We start from the raw sequence: 27,204 nt of genomic DNA, 5'->3' as shown, positions 1-27,204 counted from the left end.
ACTCTGATGAAGAGGAGTTTTGTTCTCATCACAATTAGACTGCCCTCAGTAAATCCTCAGCTTGCCTTGCTCAGCTGTCTGTTCCCTGCACATGTCTACAGTGCAGGACTGGCTTGGCCAAACCAATCCCAACTTTAAATAGCATGATTTTTAGTTTTTCTGGTACCCAAATTACTTTTCCTGCAAAGCCAAGCCAGCCTGTGCTCCTCCCTGTAGGAGGGGTCAGTCTTCCAGCACCGCTGCTCTCCTGTCCCTCAGGCCACAGTGCTCCAGACACAGCTCTGGGGAGGGTTTTTAGAGGTGAAAGCAATTCCCATTCATTGAGTACAAAGGGATGGAAAAGGCAAGGAATTCACAATTTCCCCAGGATGCAGAACAAGCAAACCACTACAGTTCTATTTATAACTCCGTGTTCTACAACACTGAACAGGAACAACAAATTTCAGACCAAGTTGGTTGTGCAGATTTTCAATATCCTTGAAGGACATCAGTCTATTCAGTAAGTACTAAACAGGCCCCAGCAGGGCTGTGGAGCACTTGGAAAAACAAAGGAGGAAAAAAAAAAAGAAATGAACAGGGCAAGATGGGATTTTCTAACCAGGAATATAGCAGTTGCATGTAATAATGCAAATATTTACATTAAGCACAATACAGCAATTTATTTAGATGCTTAAATGAAGAATACAAAGGGAAATAAAGATCACAAAATTATACATACTACAACAGTGTGTCATATATTAGATGGTATAAATGAATACAACACCTTGTTGGTGTTAACTAAAGATAAAACTAAATATCCAAACCCAGCACTTTGTCTCAGTGTGCTGCTTCAACACAATACACTTTTATACAGATCTAAAAGGTGTCAAAATTAGTAGCTGCAAACTTGTTTCTTGCATGTGATTTTTCTTTTTTAGCTTAAAAGATTTCAGAAAATGGCTCTGAAATACGTTTTGTCATCAGTTGTCATGTCAAGGATATTCAGAACAAGAAAATTCTATAATACAACAGAGCCCAGATATATTTTTATGTTGCTGGCCTCTGGTTGGAGATTGTACAAGGTTATGTGCAAAAACTAAGTTTGTCAAAATTCATACTAGAGCAGTCTCAAGCTTTGCTAGGGAAACTAGATACAGCATTTATTACACAGCAGGGCAACACTAAAAAAGAGAAACAGATCTATGATGGGTACACAAGAACAGTTCCATAAGCTTCACTTGAATAGGTCTAAAAGACTGTACAAATATACATTTCAACTATTCAGAATGATACATGAAAAGTCCATTTCCCCAGAGTCCGCTATACAGGTGCACCGGGTCGCGGCCGCGCCGCCGAGAGGGGCATGTTGGAAAGACACAACTCAACATGGACAAGGTGAATACAGGTTGGAAATGCAGATAAAATAAACCTCTGCTTTTCTCTGTGTGCATTCTGGAGCCACCAGCATATCTGTTTCACATTAAGTTACTGTGCTCATCCCAGCAGGAATTCTCAAGCCAGAGTAGCCAAGAGCATCCGTCCAGGCCCACTGGGTCAGCAGTGGCCAGCCCAGGCCAGGCCGAGCCCTGGCAGCAGTCCCACTGCAGGGGCTGTGGGGCAGTGTAGGCGGTGCCAGGCCGTGCCCTCACGCCTGCTGGCTGCTCAGCTCCACGCCGGGCAGGCTGCCGTGCATGGGCTCGGCCACGGCGGCCGCCACGCCCGCGAAGGGCTCCCCGTCCTCGCTGTCCATGGCGCTGCTCTGCCACTCCATCTGCTGACTGGACAGGCTCTCCTCCATCTCCGATGTGTTCTTCCACTGCGACTGGTCCTTAGACCAAAACTCTTCTACTTTTCCATAGGAACGATTCTTCCACTTTGACTGTTCTTCATCGCTTTCGGATCCGCCCCCTTTGGCCTTGACAGCTGGTTTACTGCTCCCGGCATCTTCACTTTGGGAGGATTCATCTGTCCACACTTCTGGTTTTACTTCTGATGTATTATCTTCAAAATCTGAGACCTGCTGGGAACCAGGCCCGCTTTCAGACTGGGAAGCTCCATCTTTCCATTCCACAGCATCATCCTGATCACCTTCGCTATCCGAAACATCCCCTACCAGTTTTGTTGGTTCTTCAGCAGGAATAATATCGTCATACTTAGAGCTTTCCTCTTGTTTTTGATCAGACTTCTCTGGAGACTGCAATGCATTTTCTTCCATGATTTCCTTGGATATGCTGTCCTCAGGGTTCTCCTCTGTGCCATCAGACGTGGGTTTTCCACCAATGTCAGAGATGCGCTGACCAAAGGGACTACGGCTTTCATTGTATTCCTCCTCTATATTTTCATAGCTGTCTGAGGAACTCTCATTGTCTTTTTCTAAGTTGATTTTTTTATCAACAGTCTTACTGGCATTGACTCTGGAGTTCTTTTCATCATGGTTTTCAAACAGCCATTCAGCATCAAAATCCATTTCATGTTTGACTTTGTTGAGCTCTTTCATGTTGAAGCCAAGCAGCACCCCGGGTTTGTACTTCTCACAGTCCCGAACACATTTCTTCCTTTTGTTACTGAAGTGAGAAGCGATATCAGATTTCCAGAGCCACAAACTGGCCGCCAGCTTTTCGATCTCTCTCCTCGTGGGGTAGGGTTGCTTATTGAAATACTTTGTAAGAAATGTTTTCCTGGCTTCATAGGAATCATCTTCGTGACCCTTGGGGTCCAGCGCGAGAACTACGGGTTCTTCAGGCTTCTCCTCAAAGCCCGAGGGGGAGTCCTCGTCATCCATTTTCCTTTTCTTCATGAGTGGGAACTCCACGTGCTCGTAGGTGCGTTTCACCGGTGCCATGGCCGGGGACTGGCCGAGCCGGGACGTGCCCTTGTCCTGCCCGTTCTGGGTCTTGCCCACCCCTCTGCAGTGCACCAGGTGCAGCGTTATGGTCGAGGCCGTCATGTTACTCGTGTACACCCCGAGGCAGTGGATGCACTTGTAGGTCAGCTTCTTCTCCACGGGGTGAACCGTCTGGATCACCTGATGCCTCTCCCGTAGGTGATGTGCGAGAGCATCAGAGATGGGTCCTTTTAGGATTGAAAAGCACAGAGGACACAGAGTTTTCCCCACATCTTTTTTGTAGGGCACTGCTGCTTGTGGAGAGCTTTTGACGGGTACATCAGACTTCTCCTGGATTTTGGGCTGTGGTTTTGGCGGAATGGGGGGAGTGTTCTGAGCGTGGTAAGCTACGGATTCGGCAGGAGCATCTCGCAGGTTGTAGGTGGTTACAAGGAGATGTATGTTCGTGTGACTGCCCTGCTGCAACGTCAAATCAAAGGTTAGGGTGGAATCAGTCTTAGGTCCCATTTCTTCGTCCACGTGGACCATTCTCATGTGAGCAGCCATCTTCTCCACGTCGTTGAAGGTGGAGCGGCAGTAGGGGCAGGACAGGCCGTGGATCAGCATGTGGTTGAGCAGCGTGTCGGTGGGCAGGTAGCGGTTACAATAGAGACATTTGCTAGTGAAGTTGTGGATCTTCATTATGTAGTTGGCGACCGCAGGCACCTTCTCAGCCTTGTGCTCCTTTTCAAAGTGGACGCTGTAGACGTTTTCAGGGAACAGCTCGTTGCAGATTGTACAGATTTTCCACTTCTGTGTGGACGACGTATTGACAGCGGAAGGACCTGTAGCAGCCACGGGGGATTTGGAGCCAGACTGGCCCAAAGGCCTGGTCGCTGCCTGTGTCTGGGACAACGAGGCCTGTTTGAGCTGCGTCGAGGACAGCGAGGAGGAGTTGGCAGACTGCAGCGAGTACCTTGCTGAGGTCTGGGACCTCTGCTCCCCTCCAAGGGTGTAAGGCCTTCCGTTCCCACTCGCTGAAAACTGTTTCATGCTTTGTGACTGCTGGGAAAGAGAAACGGGTGCGTTTCCACTGAGGCTGAGCCTCCCCCCCGGCTGCCCAACGTAACTCGGGGGCACTGATTTGACCCCGTAATTGTTCTGTTGTAGGTGAACATTTGACATCATATTCACTCCTGCGGAATTTAACGTAGGCTTTGGTATAGTCAGTCTGTTCATCATCTGCTGTGACGAGAGAGACCGGACACTTCCAGTGGAGAGGGTACCCATCCTCTGGGGGAGTCCCATAGGCTTTTTCTCCTGGGGTTTTGGAGCTATGAGCATCAAAGGTTTAGACCTTGGAACCACGACATTAGTGTGACCTATCATTGCTGTGACCTGGTATCCGATCCGTTCATGGTCTTCGATCACGTGCTGCACTAAAGCTTCGTAGGATTTCGGCATGAAAAGGCATCGTTTGCAGTGGATCCCCGCCTCCTCTCGGGCACCGGAGCTCAGCGGAACCGCACCATTGAGGGACTTTTCCCCTCCCTTCGCTATGTAAGGAGCAGCAACGTGCTGAAAATGTTCCCTGTAAATGTGCTTTCGAACGATCTCGTAGAGCGGGTCGCGGTAAGTGCACTTCTTACAGTAATAAACAGCTTGTTCCACACTGTCAGCCTGCTTGGGTTTAAGGCTCTCGTGTTTGTTTTTATCTTTGAAAGTGCTGATGCCTCCACTCGGTGTACTGGCATTGGGAGCATGGAATATTTTAATGTGCGTTTCCAAAGTCTTTTTGTCCGCGTTGAAGGTACAGTAGGGACAGTTGAGGAGGATCCTGTTCTCAAAGTCTTCGCTGTGAACATTCCGGAAGTGGCTTTTGTAGGCTGAAAAGAACTTCGAGGAGAATGGACATGCACTGCAGCAAAAGGGCTTTGTCCGATAGTCCTTGAACAGAGAAGAGAGCACAAACTCAACACTGAACAGCAGTTTTTAGAAAAACAACACCCACTAAATATTCCCCAAACAATGTTTTTAAATGATACTCATGAGACCCCCTGCAACCATCCCAAACTTCTAACTAATATCTCCTCTCCCAGTTCTGGCCTCTTAAGAAGTTTATCATCTGAGCACACAAAGTGATGCACCAAGAGGCCCCTCAAGAGTTTAACCATGACCTCAGCAGGCAGGGCTGACTCAGAAGCCTCTTTCCCACTAGTCACAAAAGGGCCTCTTCCCTGCAGCTGAGCTGCAACAAAAGGTTCCCCATAAGCTCATTTCTGAGGGAAAAGGCAAACAGGATTGTTTGAGGAGAATGAGACTGTATCCAGATGGGATACTTCCCACCTAAATCTGCCAAACTCCTAGAGACTTAAGATGGATCTATAACTTGAACTATTTCAATGTCTTTATCCATTACACACTTTAATATCAAAGATGAAATTCAAAACCTATTTTTGGTGAACAAAAGGATTTCAGCTTACCAAGACACAGACTAAGGCTACACAAGCCCTTAAAGCCACCAAGCCTTTTCATTTTGATCAAAGCACAAACCTTATTTTTAAACCAACCTTGACTCGGGGAAAAAAATTTGAAAATTCCACCCTTGCAGTTTCCCTGCAGGTTTTTCCTTTTGTTACATTTAATGTACTGCCAATTCAGTCCTTGCCAACTGATGCACTGCAAACCAAAGCTCCACTGGCCTTAGAGATGGCCACGAGCAACCTGGCACTTCAGGGGAGGCAAGACATGGAATTCAAATAGTTACAAACATTCCTTGTGGGTGTCAGAACAAGTCCTGTGCACTGAGCTACAAACAGGTCACGTGAAGGAGCTGGAGACCTGCACTGTTCCTCTGCACAAGGAGGAATAGCTGGAATATCTGCCTCTGGGCACCTGCTGGAGCCTCAGACACCTGGAGGGCTGGAGACAGGCCACAGCAACCCAACCAACCAACACCTGCCTCCTTTTATATTACAATTTTTATTCTGGATTAGCTAGAAAAAGGGATATCAGTGTATTTTATGGGACACAGTAATAAAGGGATGTTTTCAGATTAACACAAGGAATCCATCTCATGTCAGGTTCCCATTTCCTCTGAGAGCAATCCCTGACCTTTGAGGGATTGCTTTGTAGAAAGGATTCTGCCCTCAGTGCTGGGGTTACTCTGTACTGCACCATCAGGAGAGGCCGCTGCAGCACACACAACTTGCTCTAACCAACATCATTTCCTCCCTCCACTTCTGGCTCAATTCAAGTTTCCTTAACTACAGGCTCAGAAACACCTCGACAGCAACAGTTCCAGTGTCACTGAGTTGCTGAACAGAACCAGGTATGTCCCAAGCACAAGTGGGACACAGCCTGACAGTGACTGCACAGGGCAGCAGTGGGATGGGTTCAGTTCAACAACTTCTGAAACTGATGAAAACAGGGAATAAACCATCCAGGAAAGGTAAAAAACTTATCACCAACTGTATAAAACTGTTGATCTTTTGACAGGAAGGCCGGTGGAATTGTGCTAAGCGTGGAAAGAGGTGGGAATGGGTTCTTAGTGTGCAGTTGTTTGACTTGAGCACGGTTTCTGGAGCCATCAGTTCTCCAGGACTGGCCACCCAGACTCCTGAGACACACCAGGATTGTAATGTAACACAAAAAAGTCAGATCAAAGCACACAGCTTTTTGCTGTCCCTTGAGCTGCCAGCACAAGAAGAACCGTGGGGAAAACTGCAGGAAGAGCTCTTGGCATGTTTGTGAAAGGCCCTTTAGCACAAACCACCGTCAGACTCAGTGTCAGCTCAAACTCTTACCAACCTGGTTTTTCGTAAGCGATGGGTCCCACAGTCCTACATCCTCCCATGTAGTGTTTTTCAAATAAAAGTCATTAGGTTCAAACTGCTTAAAATCCTGGAAAAGGGGAAGATAGGAAGAGAGGACAGAGTCAGAACCAAAGACCCGGAGCAAAAACCCTAAGCAAATCCTGAGCATTCCCTGGATTCCAGGGGCTGCTGGCAAAGGGCACAGATCAATAACCCAAGGCAGTGGGGGTGTCACACCTCCTTAGAGGGGCAGAGCTGTGAATATTCTCTGCATCATAAAACACCTGAAGAAGCATTTTCAGTACTCATCTCCTGATTAACCCAAGACTGTAGTTACATACTCATTTCAACAGCAATCCTGGAGAAAAGTATTCCCAGACTCTAATGTTTGGGGGTTTTGTTTGGTTGGTTGTTTTTTGGGGGATTTGTGTGGTGTTTTTTGTTTGATTGGTTTTGTTTGGATTTAAATTAATTCCACACAGGAATTCAGATACAATTTTTAAAAGCTGGACATGTGTGATATCCAAGACACCCAATTCTTATTAAAAAAGTAATCTTACAAAGTACTTTGGCATGTCTCTTTGGCATGGAAGTCAGCAGCACAGAAGGACTCAAAAATAACGCTCCCACTGAAATGAACATTGTCCCAGTTCAGAATTCTCCCCTTAAAAGTGAGACTGGCCCAGCAAATTCTCCAGGCAGGAAGGACTGGCATTTCTTTCCCTTACACATCTCACTTCAATGCTCTTCACAGAGACACAGACAGAAGAGCCAAAGCAATGGGTCATGTGCTGAGAGCTGCAAGGGGTTGTGGGGAACTGCCAGGGAAAGCTGCACTTCTGGGACAGCACTGATGGACTCTGTCCAGGAGAGCAGCACAAACACCCTTCCCTTGGAGGAACTGACACAGGCACAAAGTGGATCTGTAACTTCTGACCTGCTGTAGCATGGACAGACCCATCCTCTGCCCCCCAGAACATCCCACACTGCTCCCAGTTCCTGCAGCATTCCTGGGTGTTCAGTACCAGGTGCCACTTAACAATCCACCATAACCAAAGAGAACCTACCCTCAGTGTCACCAAATCAGTCACACACAGCCTCAGGTGTGTCTTGGCTCCACTAAACCTTCTAATAAGTGTTTACAGGTACATTTAACCTCAAATTTTTAATGAGCTACTACTCTGTGTAGAACTTAAACAGGTCTAAAAATAATGTCACAAATCTCTCATAGTGCCCCTAACTCTGGAGAATTTCAGCTCTAACTCTTGGGAGGTGCCATACTTACTTCTATATGTTCTTTACAGTATTCCAAACCAATGTCACTAAGGATTTTTTTCACAGTTTTCCGGGCCTTTCTTAAACTGCCAAGGTTGTTGACAGGAAGTTGGAACATAGTTTCTATTGAAAAAGAGAGTAAGAGAAAAGGTTTAAATCAAGTGTGGTTTGTCTGACAGTGTTGCACTTTTAATTATTAGTAATTGTCTGTCTCATTTCCCCACAGAACTCGTATCAGAGCTGTACCTTTAACTAACAGACTATACATTCTGTCTGATTTTTCTTGGCTGAGGCTGCCCATAAGGCTGGAGAGGGCACTTTAACAAGGCAACAAACTGATGGAACGACTATTGCAGGACTTTCAGTGCACCTGGAAATAACTTATTTCTTTAGAGTGTTTGTCTTTGCACACCCCTGTGCTGAAGTACTTCAGGACTCAGTTCCTCTCCTGTGCATACATGTTCTAACTGATTTGAAAACTGGCAAGTTGAGCTTCAAGGGTTGTGTCAGCCTTAGAACTCAGGTACCAGTGTCTCTTCGGTGAGGAAGATGCCCCTTGCACTCAGCTTAGGTGAGGTGAGAGATTAGTGCTGCTTCCCCCTGTACTGCACCACTTAGAGCTTTAACTGGCTGAAGCTGTTTAGCAAAGATCCTTCTGTGAAGAGGGCCCTGAGAGCTTGGTTAGAGACCTTCAGAGAGCAACTGGGGAGGTACCAGGGATGGCTTAGACCTCTGTGTGTACCTGCAACTGTCAGCTCCACAACAGGAGCTGCTCTTTTGCTCTGCTCTGCCCATTCCCACCCCTCCTCCGGTATAATCAGGATTTCACCTGCAGTTCTAACACTGTCCAGGCCTCAGACACTCCCCCTGTGCAGGAGGGACCCTGACTGTTCAAACAGTGAGGGTGATTCATGTTGGCCTTGCAGAGCCTGCTCACTCTGGCCCAGGGAATTGTTTTAAATCCTCATGAAGGCCTGGGAAATAAGGTCTGATCCGAGTTTCTGACTTCTTGTTGTTGTGAACACTGACTCAGGCAAATCAGTTACTGAACCCCAAATTCGAGGTTATGGTTCTTTATCAGATTTCCTAACCAAATTCTGATTTACACATGGCCACTGCCTCTGACTTGTACTAAGAGCTATTTCTAAAGGCACCCATGGAAGAGAAGTTTAAAACCCACTTTCAACACAGGTAAGATTTTCTGACTCTGTTCTGTGTGTGAGGCTCTGAGTAAGTTACTCCAGAGTTCCAAGTTCTGCCCTCTTTTCTCCCTGGCCTTGCCCACACGGGGTATCAGTTACTGTGTGAGCACCTCTGGGCAGAGGCTGCATCCTGTTATTTGTGCTATTGCTTAACATGCCTTTGGATCAAGTAAAATAAAAATAATACCATTTATGTCAAAGTACAAGCGCATAAATGGTGGAAAATTTGAAACCAGTAGTGGATATCTATCTTGCAAACAGGAATTTGTACTAAGAAATTGCTGTACTAAAAAAATTCAGACCACAAAGAGCACATTTATGTGTTTCAGGGCAATTTTACAATTAGTTCAGTTATTTCAACAAGTAGAACAAAAATCTCCTTGACTAAAAATAATTTTGCTTCAATTGTAAAAACAATGTCTAATACAGCCTAAAGTGAGCCAGGTCCATTTTAAAGACAGGAAGAGTAATCGAAAATATTTAACAACAGGGCTGAGGGTCACCAATGCCAGTTCTGTGAAACGTTAGTTACAAATTGGATTAAAAAGACTCAAAGCAGATCTGACTTGTGTGATACTAGAACTGCATTACCAGGACACAAAAAATAGCACATAGTGCACAGAGTGGTTCTATCCTAAAGACATGAGAAGGAATGTTAGAAAGGGAGTATTAATCCTTAACAGTCTATTCCAACTCCTCCCTCACCAGAACTGGAGCTGTGGCTCTCAACTCTGAGCTACAATCAAGTCACACAAGTCTGCTTTCAAAGCAGAGCATGATTTCTTCTTTTTTTTAACTCAAGAACAGCCATTTATTATAAGTTCTTGCTGCTGCAGGTCATAGAGCCAGAGTGAAAAATATTAATGTAGCCAAGAAATGACTCGTGGCTCCACCAGCCCCTGCTCTCTGAAGGCAGTGGGATAACGTGGCTCTCTCTGGACTGCACAGGCTCAGTAACCCTTCCAGGCACTACCTGCAGGCTCCAGTTTAATATAAAAAATGCTTATGTAGCAGCACAGTCAAGTGTGTTCAGGATTTAAATTAATATTTTCACGTGAATTTCAAATCCAAGGAGATAATGTCCTAGAAATTTTATTCCAGGAGAACCCAAGTGATTAATATGAACTGCAGAAACAGCAGTGCATGAACCAGTTGTGGGAAAGCTCCTGGCAAGCCCTGCTGCTTTCTCCAAAATCCAAGTCCCCACTTCAAGAACAAACTCCTTTTGCCTGCAAAGAAACCATTTCTGGTCTCACCAGAGTCAGTGCAGAGCTTGGGGCAGTGACCACTTGTAAACCTGAGTCAGCCACAAGTGTTTTGTTATCAAATAGCTGATTTCAGAACAAAATGCCACTAAACTTCTTCATCAAAGGAACCAAGTGCTTTATCCTCATTTATCTTAATTACTGTGTCTAAAAATGCCAAATACACCATGATATACAGAACCTCAAAGAAAAAGCAAATTATTTAGAACTGCCTGAAAAGAAGATCTCTGTTCTCCCTGCACCATCCTCCTGCCTCTGACCTTTGCCTGCCTCAGTCAAGCCTTAACAGGACAAGAAACTCCAGGACCTTCCTTTCTCCAGCATCATAACAGAGAATTAGATCTTCACATCTGAAACCTGAACTTTTACAGAGCAGCTTTTAAAATCAACCAAGTTCTCCTTGATGGCTGAATCCAACTCACCTGATCTAACAAAAAACCTCATCCTCAAGCAAAACCAGTTCATTTGATTTATGAAATTTCTGACTATTTAATCACAGTCAGTGGAGAGCCAGATATTATTGTGGTCTGTGACACAAAAGCAGCTTTTAGCACCTCCATTCATTTCTATTCAGAGCAGTAACTCAAACTGTAACTGCACACAACCCTCTGCTGGCACCTCCCTGGGCGTGGACATGAAACCTGCTGGGACTGAGCAGCATCTCCAACCACCATCCAGACACCGATGCTGCTCTGGAAACGAGGGATCCTTTGTCTGCCTGAGGTCCCTCCTGCCCCACAGCAAAAGGCTCTTCCTCTCCATCCATCCCTAACCTTGTCAGCCACGGAGGGCAAAGGAGGGGGAGAAATGGTGTAACACCTTGAAACGCTCTCAGGAGCACTGGTGGGAATAGTCAGGAAAAAACCACCACTGCTGCTTAGTTTTAGGGACTTAACAGTGCAAATATCCCAAGAACAGGAAACCAAGACTTCTCATTTCTATGGCATGACAAAGAACACAGAAAGGAAACAAGGTCTAGCCCCAAATCAGCCACTGTATAGCCACAGAGCATTTTTAACAAACCCCAAACTCCTCCCTGCTTTTTTTTTTTAAACAGATCTTAGCATTTAGACAGACTTCCAGTGACTCCCAACTCCAAATTACCTCTTCACCACTTGACTCTTACTAGCACTTCAAATTCCAGATGGAAACAATTACAGTCACTATTCTAAAAACATCCAGAATGTCTGACACATCCTCCTGTTACATTTCTGATTTTTAAACCAGTTTTAACATTTAATAAACTATCCTCACTGTACCAGCTTCAACTGGCCATGCAGCTCAGCCCTGACACATACCAGTCACCAAGGGACTAGAACCATCTAACAGCTGAGTTAAAAGATGAATTAAAAAAAATACTGTGCAATTATTTAGAAAAATTACTGTAAATACAGTAACTGCATGCCTGGTTTAGTCTTGTTGCAACAGCGAATGTTATGCTACATTTCTCTGTCAGGGCAAACTACTCTGCCTTAGCAGGGGTGTCCTGATCTCACACCCAACACTGCACTCCCACCTCAGAGCCAGGGCAGGGACCACCAGAGGGAAAGACCCCAGAAACCCACATCCATCAAATTAGCAGAGCGGATAAAGAAGAGAAAGCTCCCACCTGTCTTTAGACCTGGGAAGATCTTTCTATTTTAGTGTGACTAAAATCTTAATTCTCCAGTGGGTCTTTTGTATCCTGGCTCTCAGCAGAGGGGCTGCTGTGCACCTGCTGCCTTTGATGCCCTCAGGTATCAGGTGTGAGGCTGATGAAAGGATTGATCTTCCCACGTGCAGCTTCACAGCACCCACAGGCCACAGCGCTACTGAGATTCTGGGCAAGGCACACCAGTGACAGACCAAGAGACCCTTTTTCCCTCAACTGAAATCTTCAGCCAGTATTCACAATCTGCCCTCTGTGTTATTTGCACTTTTGGAGACTATTCAGGGTGCTCGCTAGGCTGGGTTTATGTTTCAGCTTTGGTCCAGTTACAAGCAGCAAGAACAATGTATTTCTAATGTCAAGGTCTGCATAGTAAAACAGTGTTTTCAGCAAGAAATAAAGACTGAAGAACTAACCTGGAAGAAGACGTTGCTGTGTAAAGGCACCATGACAGCACCACTTTAAGTTTTCTAGAAAATTTACTCTAGGTTTCCTTCTCTTTGTGCTTAACTGGAAATGACACCATTTCCTGCCCACACAGGACACCTCCCAGGAGGAGCAAGCACAGAACGTGGGTGACCTGAACCTCCTCTAAGGGAGAGTCTGCACCCAGCCAGGTTTGCAGAGAGCACTGCTGTGAAATGGCAGGTAAAAACCAGTTATGGAATCCTCAGAAGCTGGACACAACCCCCCAGCCCCCAGTGCATTTTATTCTGTTCAGGCATCCCAGACCTGTAGGAGGACAGGGATCCCAAAGCTCTTCCCAAGTGTCTGTTCATCACTGGCTTAACCAAGCCAGTGGAATTCTAGACTCTAATGGTACTAGAGGAATAACTGGGAAGTTCCTATCTGGCTATTTCATTTATTTCCTTCAAAGGTGTCATGAACATAGTTCTAAGTTGATCTGAGTTCCCAGAGCAGAGTAGTTAGAAGAAGCAGTCAATCAAGAAAAGGAGAACTACAAAAATTAACCTTTCCTGAGTGAAAATTATGAATGAAAAAAGAAGTGCAGATTTTTTTTACACGCACGTAGCAATTTTCTTGACGTTCAGTTTCTTTTCACCAGTTGATGATTCCCAGGCCTACAATAAAAACCTCACAGGAATGCAGAGGTAGAAAGCTGGAAACTCATTTTGAGAGCAGTTTCCCTCACAATGAAATAAAAGCATACTAAGCAACATCTACCCCTCAACCCACCCCTTATACACTAAGCTTATTTTTTCATAGAATCTTCACAGAACAGCTGGGGTTGGAAGGGACCTTAAAGAGCATCCAGTGCCATCCCCTCTCATGGGCAGGGACACCTTCCAATATCCCAGGTTGCTCCAAGCCCCGTCCAACCTGGCCTTGGACACTTCCAGGGATGGGGCAGCCACAGCTTCTCTGGGCAACCTGTGCCAGGGCCTCCCCACCCTCACAGGGAAGAACTTCTTCCTAATATCTTCAAATTTCTTCTTTTATTCTCTTGAGCTGCTGCTTCTTAAAGGCATTCCATGAAATTCACACTTCCATACAACTTATGCTAAATAACTGACCTCAAAATAGATCTGTCCATGCAATTACAATTCTCTTAGGGATGTTATTAAAAACAATAAAATAAAGCATCAGTTTTACCTTCTCTTTTGAGCACGTAAGGTTGACCCTCCCATTCCTAATGCTCTCATTTACTCCTATTATGAAGACTAAGAAAACCTGAAGTTTTGGGTGATCTGACACCCAGCATTACCAATGGCACTGCTGAACAAAGCATTAGGTGTGAGCATGTGTGCAAACAGACATTTGGTAAGCAGTGTGTAAACCCAGCCTCTTCTGTCCCACTGTGACTGTTAGTTTACATCTCCACTCACATCACTCTCATTACAATCATCAGCAATGTAAGAACTCTAGTTCATTAAAGCAACATTTCTGCACATGCTTATAAACCAGAACTTCTCTTACTTTCTCTTTTCCCCTCTCCCCATCATCCTCTGCTGCCTCAAAGGTCCATCCTTTCGGTGCTCCTTCCCCCTCATCCTCCTCCTTTCTTTGCTGGTTCTTGGCCTTCTTGGTCCTTACCTCGCTCATTTTCCCTCTTCTCCTCTTCCCTGTGCCAATTCATAGCGTCCACATTCTTTCGTCGTTCTCTCTCATCCTGTCTCCACCGCTTCTTGATATCTTTGTCCTTAACTTGCTCATTTTCTCTCCTCTTCTCATCATCCCTGTGCCATTTTATTGTTTCAGTATTTTTCTGCGGTTCCACGCTTCTTTTGAGATAGTCTTGTCGCCTCCTCCTCTTTTTTAACATATCCCTTTCCCTGGCACGAGCCTGCTTTTCTTTCTGGGAAAGAAAAGCTTTACGGGGCATCATGAGCTGCTGCTGTACCTGCAATAATATCGTATCCATGGAATGACACACTATACAAGCACCCAGCCAGGCACCAACACCAACACTCCTTTGGAGTCAAGACTTCAAATGCTAAGCCAGGACAATGCACTGCTTGTTCTCTCCCCTGCACAGCCCTGGGCTCGCTCCGTGCTGGATGAGGACGGGCACTGCCAGCTCCAGGCACCGCCTCACCGGCCCCTCTGCAGCACCGGGAAGGGACCCCTGGAACCCTCTGGAACCCCCTGGAGCCCCAGGCCTGAGCACTGAGATTTCTGTGCCCTCCTCAAGACCCCTCCCAACGAGCTTTTAGCAGCCCTTCGGCATTGCTGCACCCAGCTGAAGGAACAGGCTGCTAAGAGAGCTGAGAAGGAAACTTGGGAATGTTCAAACCTGTTTCCTCCCTTAGTGGAGAGCTGCACTGAACCAAACTTAAAGGTGCTTATTGATCTTTTCAGACCTCCATCTCCACCCAGTTTGGTTGAAAATGGCTCCCTCTTCTCTTGGCTGGGAGGAGGGATTAGGAGACAAGCCACAATCTGAAAAATTGTGTAAGCTTTGTTTCCTGGGGAAACCTGGCCAAAACATTTAACTGCAGTTAATGAAGTAAGTCCTGACTCATCTACTCAGACTTCCTCCAAGTATGTTATGTCTTGCTATTCACAAGAACAAAGGGAAAAAAATGAGACTATTTACTTGGAGAATTCCCCAGGAGTGGGGCTTCTTGGGTTTGGGGTTTTGAGGTTTGAGTTTCTTGTGTTTTTAAAGAGGTGTCAATGGAGATTACACTTAACAAAAGGTTTTACTTTTGGTCATTCTTTGTATTCACCCAACACATTCATATCTTCAAATGTAACAATGTTAATACCTGCAATTTTGAAATCATGGAGAACAAAACAAACCCCAGGAAGAAGTTATACCAGTACAAATAACCTTTAAATTCCTTTCTGTACACACTGAGCAATGTTTCAGCAATGACAAACGGCAATTGTGGCCCAGGTTTGAGGGTTTTTTGGGTTTGTTTTGGTTGGGTTTTTTTGCTTAACTTTTGTTTAGAAGAGAGATTTGCAGAGGTCTAAGCAAAATGAAAACTGCAGAAAAGGACAAAATTACTAGATTAGAATACTTAAACAAAGCCTAAAACAAAATGAAACAAATGTACTTTTAAAATTTAGCTACCTTATGGAAAGCACTTGTTCCCAGCATGCAATACTCCATCTTTTTCCTACAGAAAAAGCAATGTTTCAAACCCTTATTCTAAAAGCTGTTCCTTTCCCCTACATAATACCCCACCCCACACACTTAAACCCTCTCCTCTGGTCCATTGCCTCTGATAGCTCTGTATCAGGATCCCATGGTTTTCATTCCAATAATTCAACCCCAAATTTCTTAATATCCATAATACTAAAAGGGAAGGGCTGCAGCAGAGTCAAACACCATAATCAAAAAAATGCATGCAGTTTGGCAACACATTAGTACAGAAAATTCAGATTATGCTCCAAATTACTTCATTAAAAGGTGTAGGTAGCTCTCTACCAGACAGCCTCGGTTTAGGTATTAAATATTTGGCAATAACAGCTGGCATTAAAATCAGAAAGCAACAAGAACCCAGGATCAACATCCTCAGTGCAACCCAGACACTGCAAACCTTCACCAGGGTTTCATTTCTCTGTGGGCTGGGTGCCAGGACATTACTGGTGTTTACTCGAGCAAACTTAACTCATTCACTTTTAAACATACATTATCTTTACAATTTGATCAGTAACCTGACTCAATTCCAATAACAGCATGAATTAAATTGGAAGTAAAACACACATCATGCAAATTATTCTCCCCCCTCCCCCAACCAAGGCAAGTACCAACATTTAAATTTGTCATTTATAAAAAAATAAGATCCTTCTGGGACTAATTGTTATATTTTCTTTCATTTGTTTGTTTTGTTGGTGGGGGTTTTTTTCCCCTTTGTCTTAACTTTACACAGTATTCTTCCCTCCCTTTATACAGCCCACTTTGACAGACCAAGTTATAGACAAATGATAGAAAATATCTTAATAAAGAGCATTTCAGTTGAATTTCCAAAATGAAACATTTCAATTGAGATTCAAATATGTAATGTCAGATTCCAAGGAACAACTTAAAAGGACATCCAACTTGAATTAAGTATCTCTGAACTTCCCTACCCCAGTTCAGAGGTTTTCCCCCAGTTTAGCATGGCATTACTTCACACAGGCTGGTCATTTCCCCTGCAGTCAGAATCAGCTTTCACTTTTACTTCTGATGGTTTTAAACCAACAGAGGAGGGGAAATTTTAACCCAGGAAACTAATTAATCTGCAGTGAAGCTGCCAGACTGACTGAGCTCAAAGCCCCCACCCCTCAATGTCTCTGGAGTTCAAGCTGGTGTTCCTTTAAGTTCAAAACATCCAAACCTCAGAAGCAAACAGTCAAAACCATCCTTTCTACGATTTTTGCCCACACTTTGTCAAATGAAAATCTTAACTCTTCTTCCCCATCTATTCAGTTCATATAATGAGGCATTTACCTCCAAAATGAATGGTGCTTGGGCGTCTCAGACTCATTGGACAAGTTTCATGCAAAAGCCTCCAAAGCCAAGTCTCTTGCAGGCCGCCCGCTCAGGGGGATGTTGCATCTACTGGGGGAGGCCCCAGCCCGGGCACGGGAGGAGGATCATATCCTGCTGTACAAAAAAAGGGGAAAAGACAAAGGTAAGAGATGTTGACAAGGGCAATCTGACATTGATAATGAAGCATCAGTGCTCCTTCCAAAGCACAGTGCTGTGCCTGGGCTGCTCTGAGTGCAGGTCACAGGGCTGCAGTTGGTGGCTTGAACAGCAGCCTGTGCTGGGTGGTGCTGCCTGAGGAACGATGCTCAGAGTGCAGTTCAGGCACCCAGGGCACAAGTCCAGTGGTGAACAGAGCGGGAATGGTCCTACTCACACTCCAGCCAACCTTCTGGCTGAGGGGGTTCAGAGCTGTTTGCACTGCCCTGAGCTCTCAGCACCACCCACAGCTGCACCCTGAGGGACACTGAGACACCCACAGCAACAGCACTGCCTTGGGCAGCTCATTCTTCCTGCAAGGGTCCATACAAACAGGCCCCACCTTCAATGACCAGACTATGGGACATCAAACAGGGGTCAGCCAGCCCCAGCCCTGGGGACACACATTCCTTTGGGAAGGAATCTAATTCAGATTAGAACTCATTACATTGCTAGGAGGAGGATGGGACCCCAAAACGGGCATATAAGTGATCACACTTCTTGCTGGAAGACTGATCCCTCTTCAACTCCCACTAGCCAGGCACAGAAACTCAGTTTTGAACAGACTGTAAACACAAGACACAACAGCAGCACCACGAAATCTGGAACAGCCAAATCTAAAGTTCATAAAAGCAAGACTTGTTGAGTCATTTAGAATTACTTTGCCAAGGAATAAGGCAAAATAAATTGCTAGATTTTAATCTCTTGATTATTCAGACTGAACATCCACAGTTTAAAGATTGCTTTCTTTGGCAAGTACAGTTCCAATACAAGACACTAAAATGTTTTAAGAAATTAAAAAAGGCAAAATTCTTAAAATGCTTCACACTTAGGCAAAACTGAATATTGCATCTGCTTTAACAAGAGCACCAGCCATACCTTCAGACAGGTGAGGATGCATGATGGGTTGTTGTTTCATACTAAAGTATTTTCTAAGGAGAAGGTAACTTTGTGCCCATGTGCCTCTAGCAATCCCAAATTACCTCTCCCATGGAATCCTCCCTGCAGAAAGCACACTTGTGGGTGAGGACCCATCAGCCTTGAGAGCAGATCAGTGACAATTAGTTTATCAGACTGATGATGCTGAGCTCAGGGAAGCACTTCATCCCATGCTGGGTCTCCACTGACTGAGTATCATTGCCCTGCACCGTGTTGCTGACAAGGATCCCCAAGCATCTGGCATTTCTGACTCCATATAATCTAAATTTCTTTTATATAAGCCCTCATTTTGCCAGTATTTTATCTCACAGCCCAACACAGGAGCAAACGTCAGAGCTGGCTGCAGCTCTAAGATCCTGGGCGAGATGAAACAAGACTTGGTTTCTTGAAACTGTGCTTTTTATCTCCCTATTCCAACTGCTTTTAAAATAAGGTAACTTTCAACAATTTGCCCAGCTAACTACATTTAATAACATGCTCTGAAAGGCAGCCACAAAACAGATTTGCAAAGAAGGCTGGTAGTGCAACATTCAGTGAAATCTCTTAAAATACAAGAATAACATGCAAGAAAACGAACCTGTGGTTCCCACAGCAACAGAAAAGCTGCCTCCCAGTGTATGCAGGTTAAATGTGCTGTGTGGAATGATGGTGTGTAACACTCTGTATTCACATGAGGACAAGGATGGCCTGTCCCTGGGACTTTGGGACCTGACAGTTCCAAGACAGCTGAGCAAGGAAGAATGAGAGCCAGGAAGCAGAAAGGTGTCTCAAGGAAGAGTGAGCAAGTCAAAACCACCAGGAGGAGGAATACCAGGGAGAACAGGGAAGTTGGAAGAACTGAAGCTACCAAAAACTCCCTTGAAAAAGTGAGAGTTGCAATTAAATCTCTCTCCTCCCTGCACTGAGTGACTGAAGAGTTGGCTCCTGACACATCTATCGCTGCCTGACTTTGAGCATTTTCACTTTCCTCTCTTGGAGTCTTCCCTCTGCACATTATTTAAGCATTTCTGGCCTAGTTTTCTGAGGGCTGTGCACCCACACTCCTGTGAAGGTAATGAGATTTGCAGTTTAACAGCACATCTGAAACGCCAGACACTCAGGGCTCATTTTTCCAATCCACTATAATCCTGGAGGGAGAGTGTTTTGTAACAGCAGCATTTTAAACTGAGAGCACCTCCTCTCAGCCACTGCAGCTGGAAGGTCCTGCCCAGGGAACAGGATGGTCCTGCAGCTTCCAAGACACCCCAGCTCCAGTGGGGAATTTGGGGTGCACAGCTCCAGGTCAGACACAGCACTTCAGTTCAACCTAAAGCAAACGAGCCCCAGCCCTTCAGCTTGTTCCTATATCCAAGGTCCTTTAACCCACATCTACATCCAAAACAGGACTTATTGAAAAGATCTGAAAAAAACCTCCCAAATCAAACCCTGGGGAAAAACCTGACATTGGTTTAAAACTAAGACACTTGGAACTGAAGGCAACCAACAAGTGCAAGTTGCTACCTTGTCAAAGCACTGCCAAACTCATGCAGTGCTGTGCACGTGACACCAGCTCCCCCCCACAGGCAAAAACAATATTTCTTAAAAGACCCTTTGTCAAAAAGAAAAATTTAAAAAACACTTCAGAGATTAAATCAGCTACATCAAAAAAAAAAATTCAAGTTGTGTGTCAAACCAAAAGGACCGTTTCACACCCCTTCTCCTGACATCCCATGTAAACATGGCTTCAGGAGAGGAGATGAGTCCATCTAAAATGTGGTACTATAACACTCCCACCTTATCCTCTGGAGGAAATTCTGAGGCTAAATCTTTGTTGTGCTGTTTCAATGGCTATAAACAATTTTCAGCAAGGGTTTATGAAACTCTGGTTTACATCTCTTTTTTGGGGGTTTGCTGTCTCCCTTCAGCTCTTGCACTAAGAACTCCCAACTTGCCATCAGAGGAGAAAGTTCATGGAAGACAGCTGGAGTGAAAGGAATCAGTAAGGCTGATGTACCTGTCTCCATTCATTCTTTATTTAAAGGTTAAAAAACCCACCTTCTGCAGTCCAGCAGACAGGGATCTCCTAAGTCATTCACACACTTCTCATTCTTGCTCAATTTCTGGAATTTTCCACTGGAGCCCGAAGCTCCATCTGGTGGGTGTGGACACTCACTGCAAAACTGAGCGGGAATTAACTGTTTCCTCATCAACTTCTGTTCAGGAGGAGTTCTGGGCACTGTGGCACCTCTGTGCCCCAGTGTGAAATCCAAAATGGTCAGATTTCGATTGCTCTGTGAACCACAACTCCCCATTTCTGCTCCTGATGAACAGCCTGCTTCCCTTCACTCTGCTGGGAGCTCCTCTTGGGTTCTCTGACTTGGGGGACGTAGGCTGAGGTGTGTTAAAGGATGTGTTGTTGCTAAATCTGAGTGTTTTCTGAAGGATCTTTTGGACACACATGACAAAGCCCACATCAACACCGGCAATCTACTGCACTCTGAAAAGCAGCCTGAAATTGTGTCCATTCTCCAGGGCATAGGAAATCTTCAATTAGAGGCACCTGCAGCTCAAGAATTAGGCTTGAACAACTACTGCCATCTTAAAGAATATCTTTAGTGCCTGTTCAAGACCTCCAAAGGTAAATGTTGATATGCACACACCCATGTGCAGTCAAATCAAGATGCAACACACATACTCAATACGAGAGCCAGGCTTGTTTAGGGCTATTTCTAAAAGATTTGGGTGTGAAATGCAGCAAAGCCTGCACATCTTGCTGAAATTTGAAATCGAGACTGGAGATCATTGAAGCACAAAGGATATTATTTGCTTACACCATGATATCCACACTTCAGTGATCAGGAAAAAAGGCTGCATGAATATGCTCTGCAATTCGAAAATAATCCTCATCTAGATTGTAGCTAAGCATGAACAATCCCAGAAAAAATTATTTTGGAAATAGAAGAATGTTTAATGAATAAGCAGTTACCATTTAAATGAAATCAAGAATCGTCTTAAAATTTTCAATGCAAGGCTCACAAAAATATTTGTCTAATTAAACAAAGCAGCGCAGAAGTCGCTGTAAAATGTGCGGGAACAAAGCAAATAATCAATATACACGTAATTTATGACTGGATTACACTGACTGTGAAACTGCAGCCAGATTAGACTGCAAGGGAAAAGGGTCCCCAGCCTTGTGTGTCATGTTTCCTGACATCACCACTGTGTCAGCAGCCAGAGCAGAGCCCCATCCAGCCGAAAAGGAGTGGTCTGGGGGCAGAGCAGCTCCTTCACTCACCACACACAAGCGCTGGGCCTGGGCCAAGCCCCAGGGCAGCAGGAACAGGGCTCGTGGCAGCACAGACACACACACAGGTATTTACATCGGCAGGGAGGTGCAGCCTTGGTGTGTCCTGCCCAGCAAATGCACAGCCTGTGTGGAGGGGCAGAGCAGTGCAGCGGACACAATGGAGCACACAAATACTTTCACAGGCTCATCCAAAGCCCTGCCAATCCCTGCTTTCTCAGACAGCAGATACATCAGCTATTGAAGGGATCTCGCCAACTGGCTGCATTGAGTATTTAAAGTGTAAAAATAGTCAGGGAAGGAGGCTGGTGCTGATTGTTTTTCCTCTGCCTTACACTTCACACACGCGATGCACAAATGCTGGCATTACGAGGCTGGGTAAAGTCTGTAAAGAAGAGCTTAAAATCAGTCTTACCACTTCACATTTCTTACCTCTTTCCCTTTCTGTCTAAGCATAGCTCCCAAGTGCTCCAGCCCCTGCCTACATTCCAGCATTAATCCACCTCAGCTACTGCTGTCCTCCGGCTGACTCAGGAACCTTCCACAGGCAAGGCCTTCAAAGCAGCAGCAATGGGGAAACAAAACAGAACAGAACATCACAAACTTGAGTTGGACCAGTTAGGAATTAAAAAAAGCATTTTAAGACCATTATCTTGCCCACTTAGATTCCAAGAGCCATTTTGTCCCCTCACTGTTGCTGCTACAAATCTGCATCACCAAGAGCTCCCCTGGCCCAGCTGCAGCAATGAGCACAAAGCACCAGAGCCACAGCAGAGATCAGTGCCCAGCAGAGGTGACACGGGGTGAAAGGGAGCACGGCTGGGGGCTGGGACAGGGAAGAGACAGCAAACTGAAGCCAGAGCAGGCCCTTTCCTCCACTTAAGGGGCTGAGTGTTTCTTCAGGGGACAGTGCTCACACAGCTGCTTAGTTTCTAGCTCTTGTAAACTGTTTTACACACTACTACAGACGTAGATACTAAATGAAACATTTGGCAACATGATCTGGATACACCTGCAAGTGTGGGGTGTTCACAGAGTCAACTACCCAGGCATAGGCCAACAGTCACTGTCAGTTTTCATCAAAATAATCTTTAATGCCACCTTAAAAAGAACCCCACAACTAAGGATATAAATGGTGGTAACTGAAAGTGACTCACTGCAGAAAAAATGATATTTACTCCATTCTTACTCAAAACCATCAACTGCCACACACATTCAAGAGCACTACTGTGAGATCACAGACACTAAATTCAAGCCTCCTGTTTGCCTTTTGAGAGCTGCAGTGAAGCTCCGAACAATGCAGCTCTTGCCTTGAGGCATATGGCCCTCAGGTAGATAAATAAGAGTTACACCCTCTCAAAAAATGTCTTTATTCAAATCTAGAACGTGTATTTGATTTTTAAACCAGATCTAAGTTCTTCCTGAAAGCTCAAAAGGAACAGGGTAATTTGGCCATCCTGCCTAGGAAAACCAGGGCACTCATCCCAAACATGTCAGCTGAGGCAAAACACACCTTCCACATATACAGAAGGTATAGGATTTGTCTTTTAAGAAAACTAAATTAACATGAACAAGAGTTCTTTTCCTTCCAGTGCATATACAGACTTAGACCAGCACCTCTCATTCTCATCTGCATCTCTTACAGTATTAAGAACACATTTCTATCAACAGATCTATTTGTATAAGCAGGACCAGCTCCACATTAACAATTATCCTGTTACAATTATGTTCGTAGAAACCATACCCTATATACCTACATAGATACAAATCTAGGCAGAGCAGGTCTTGATTGACCATAATGAAAAACTCCTGTGCTGCTTGTTCAGGTGCAGGCCAGCACAGTCAGCTGCTGGCTTCTTAAACAAGCGTGTTACAAGCACCTTAGAAAACACAACGCCTGGTCAATGCAGCAACATTAACACAAAACCTCAGCTGAAGCAATGATTTTAAAAACATCCCCCATCTTTGCCCCTGCAGATAAAGCAGCTCCAGTGGCACCTGTGACACGCTGAGCAGCTGCAGCCCTGTACCTGGTCCCTGCCTCTCCTGCTACCCAAGCCCCACACACTTACACTGCTCCTCCTCAGATCTGACACTGGTTTTTGTTCATTCCCAGTGTATTTTGTCTCCTAAACCAACTTCAAGTAGTGGAGCAAAGACAACTTTCCCTTTCTGAAAACAAAACCCCACAAAACACACCCCAATAAGTTTCCTACAAAGCTGCTAAATCTGATTTGCAGCCACCTCAAAATAAACACATTAACCCAGGAGCACTGCCTTTGCTGCACAAAACCATTTGTTTCAATTGCTTTCTTTGCATCAATCAAATCAGCTGCCATCTTAATAACAAGCTATAAAACATACATTGGGACTGTATGACTTCTGACTACTGATAAGATTCTGCTGTTTGTGTATTCCAGGGAATGCTACTGTAAACTTTCACATTTGCTTTCAGTGTTTACCGTTATTATGGAGTGGTAATGCTGGCATGGGAATATCCTCCATTATTCCCTCTGCAGTTTGTGAGCACAGCTCATCCTCCCCAGAACACGGGAACACGTTCACCTCCGATCTACCAGCGATTCAGTCACGCCACAGGGAGTTTGGGAAGCACCCAACAAATGAGGTTTTATACTATTAAAGCCTAATTAAAATGCTGTTACAATATACCTCTGTCAGTGACACACACCAGCTCTGGAAATGCCCCAGGGCACCTTCTGACAACTGGTAACTTCTACCCTACGCACACAGAAAGACCATAAAGTTCTTCACCTCCTCCTGAGGAGCACACACACCTTCCTAGGTGTGTTTGTGCAGCTGATGGTTAATGCTGCAGGGCAGGAACTTCCCAAACCAGCTAAGAAGCTCCTCTCCTGTGAAGGCTTTTCATTCCTAAGCACTGTGAGCAGCAGACCCTTGTCTGTCCTACCTACAGGCAAACCAGCCACCTTTCACCCTCCTCCTCTCCCAGCTTCCAAAGCATCTCCCTCCTACACCTGAACACAAGTGAGCTTACAAGCTCTTCATCACAACAGACTTTGAAGCATAAATAGTGCTAACCTAAGGAGATGCTTTCTACAAACCTGTCTGATGGACCATCACTTCAAATTCAAAACAAAACAAGATTTTTTTTTTTTTAAATAATGGGGCATTAAAAACGAATCAGTTTGCAATGATCTCAGAGTGGTCCCCAGACACCGGGAGCAACTCATTTCTATTGGAGACCAAAAAGTAATTCTTAAGAACTAATTAAGAATAATATTTATCTGAGTAAAGGATAGCTTACTAGAAGAAAAAAAAAGTACAAAACCATTTAGCTTAGTTTTACTTTTGGAAAACAATTTATTTGTCAAGTGCCAAAAAGGACACCTCTGCTTTGACTGAAGTTTAAGTATTTGCTGCAATAATCTCCAGAAAAGGCAACCATTATGTTACAACCCATCAGTATCTGGTGCAATTCTTTTAACAACAGGGTGTTCCTCTGGTGTTGTCTCTGGCGAATGTTTTAAGATTTCAGCACATATCATGGTACATGTCCATCTGCTGACAGCAAAGTACTGCCCAACATCTGCAAATGCACATCTGCACAGGAACCAAGCCTGGGTTTGGTTTGTTATTAGAAGCATAAAAAAATCCCCTGCTTTTCTGTTTCTCAAGCAGGCTGGTCCATCTTTCTCACCTAGAAGGATGACAACTTCTGATTATGAGTTGCCAGAGTCCTCAAGTGAAAGTTTTCCCCGAGTATGAGACCCTGCAGGAGGGAGGAGTGCTGGGGCACACACAGCTGAGCCACAGCAGTCAGCTCAGGTCGGTCCGTGCTAGCCTGACAGGCAGCAGTGCTGTGTCTCCATTAGCTCACACCCTGCACCTCCAACAGGAATAGAAAAGAGACGTAAAAATAAATAGAAACATAGCCAGTAAAAAAACACTCAACTTAAGAAAAAGGGGTGCAGGAATAAAAACCTCTTTCACACCTACCAGACGCCTCAAATACACCCACTAAACAGGGAACGACAGCACCTCCAGGTGCGGCGGCTCTGCCCCGCGGCCGCAGACAAAGCCCCCCGAGGCTCGGGGACCGCGCCGCGGGCTGGGGCTGCAGCCACGTGCCCGAGGGCTCAGAGGGCGCCCAGACCGCGAGGCCCGGCCGGCTGTGGCACGGATCGCGCCCGGGGCCCCCGATCCTGCCCCGATCCCCGAGTCCCAGGGCCTCCGGAGCCCCCGCCGCAGCGGGGCCGGCGCGCAGGGCGCCCCCTGGCGGTGCCGCCGCGCAGCGCCCCGGCCGGGCTGCGGTGGATCGGGGGGGCCCGAGTGTCCCCCGCGGGCACGGCCGGGGGCACCGGGGCTGGGGGCACCCCCGCACCGCGCACCCCGCGGGGCTTGCTTCGGGACCCCCCGGGCTGCAGCCGCCGCGGGCAGGGTGTGCGCGGCACGGGGGTGCCTCCCCGGTGCGGTGCGAGGCTCCGGGGGTGGTTTCCCCGCCTTTGTCTGCGGAGCGGTGTCGGTAACTGTAGCCCGGGGCAGGGGCGGGTGAGGCAGCGCCGCTCCATCCCGCGGCTGCGGCTCGGGATGGCAGCGGCGGATCCCGCCTTTTCCCGCAGGCACGGACCCCTCGGCTGCTCCCATTCATCGCACCCGGCCCCGCTCGGCGCCCGCTCCGCCGGCGGGGCCGTGCAGCCGCACCCCGGGATGCCGGCCCGGCCGGCGCTGCCGCTGCCCCGGGACGCGGCCGTGCGGGGAACGGAGACGGCGGGGCGGGAGCAGCGCCCGGTGCGGTGCCCGCAGCCGCCGGGGCTCCTCAACATGTGTGCGGCGGGGAGGGGCCGCCGCCAGCCCCGCAGCCGGCGCGGCGGGCAGGGCGCGGGATGCCCGCGGGAGGAGGAGGAGGAGGGAGGCAGGGAGGGGGCGGTCGGGCGCTGCCCCCGCCCGGGTCGCCCCGCGGACCCGCGCTCGCACCTACCTGAGCGGGCTGTCCTCGCAGCGAGGGGCGGGCTGGGGGGCGCCGGACCCTCCCGGCGCCGCCCGGTCCCGGGGCGGGCGGGCGGAGCGGAGCCGGCGGCGGCGCAGGGGAGACAAAGGGGATGTCGGGGGGGCAGTGTGCGGGGCGGGCGGTGCAGGGGCGGCCCCGGGGGCAGGCGCGGCGGGCACTGGTCCGGGGCGCGGGGCGGGGGCGCGGGCGGCGGGCAGGGGCAGCGCCCGGGCCCCTCAGACAATACAGCCGGGTCCCGCTGCCCACAGCTGCCCGGGCCAAGATGGCGGCCGAGAAAGAGCGGAAGTGACGCCAGCTCCTCATTAGCATACGGGACTCATTGTCCGGCGGGAGGGAGGGCCGCGCCCCGGGGCAGGGAGCGGGGGTCCCGGCGGGCCCAGCCCCTCCGCGCCCGCGCCACCGGGCGCTGACGCGGCCCCGCCTCGAGGGGCCCCCGCGGGACGCGGCGTGGCGGCCGCGGCCATGGCGGCGGCGGCGACGGCGGCGGGATCTACCCCGGCCCCGCTAGGAGGCGCCGCGCCCTGCGGCTGGTCCGGCGCGGGGATCCCTCCGCCGCGCCCCCGGCCGGGACTACTTCCCGTCCTGAGGGGCCGCCGCCGCCGGGGCGGGGGCGCGAGCGGCGCGGGACACGTGACCGCGGGGGGGGGCGCGCACGTGACCACGGGGCGGCCCCGGGAGCGCGCGCGGGCCTCGTGCGGCGGCGGCGCCTCCGGGAGCGCGCTTGGCCCGCCCCCGGCCCGGGCACGGCCGTGAGGGGAGCGGCCCCTCCGTGAGGGGGCTGGGGCTGCTCGGCCTCGACGGGAGGCACGGAGAGGGATCCCCACCCTGCCTGTCAGTGCCCGCA

General features: G+C 47.4%; 1 protein-coding gene across 6 annotated transcripts; it reads right to left on the bottom strand.

Moving 5' to 3' along the window:
• Positions 1-633: 633 nt before the first annotated feature.
• ADNP (activity dependent neuroprotector homeobox) lies at positions 634-26,356 on the bottom strand. 6 transcript variants are annotated; one of them, XM_050314082.1, is made up of 6 exons: positions 26,331-26,348; positions 21,803-21,924; positions 16,912-17,067; positions 7,904-8,016; positions 6,614-6,706; positions 634-4,750 (listed from the first exon to the last, which is right to left on the bottom strand). In XM_050314082.1, the coding sequence occupies exons 3-6, from the start codon at positions 16,946-16,948 to the stop codon at positions 1,625-1,627; spliced, it is 3,369 nt and encodes a 1,122-aa protein (XP_050170039.1). In that variant the 5' UTR covers positions 16,949-17,067; positions 21,803-21,924; positions 26,331-26,348; the 3' UTR covers positions 634-1,624. The 6 variants fall into 6 exon arrangements, with proteins under 6 accessions (XP_050170039.1, XP_050170038.1, XP_050170040.1 ...); XM_050314081.1 differs by lacking the exon at positions 26,331-26,348 and adding an exon at positions 25,050-25,251; XM_050314083.1 differs by lacking the exon at positions 26,331-26,348 and adding an exon at positions 25,050-25,251 and having other exon boundaries at positions 16,912-17,064.
• Positions 26,357-27,204: the final 848 nt, after the last annotated feature.

This window comes from Myiozetetes cayanensis, unplaced genomic scaffold, assembly GCF_022539395.1.
Source record: "Myiozetetes cayanensis isolate MyiCay16 unplaced genomic scaffold, myiCay2020 scf19, whole genome shotgun sequence".
Lineage (NCBI taxonomy): Eukaryota > Metazoa > Chordata > Aves > Passeriformes > Tyrannidae > Myiozetetes > Myiozetetes cayanensis.
Note: the sequence above shows the minus strand (reverse complement) of the source record. Positions and strands in the feature narration are given on the sequence as shown.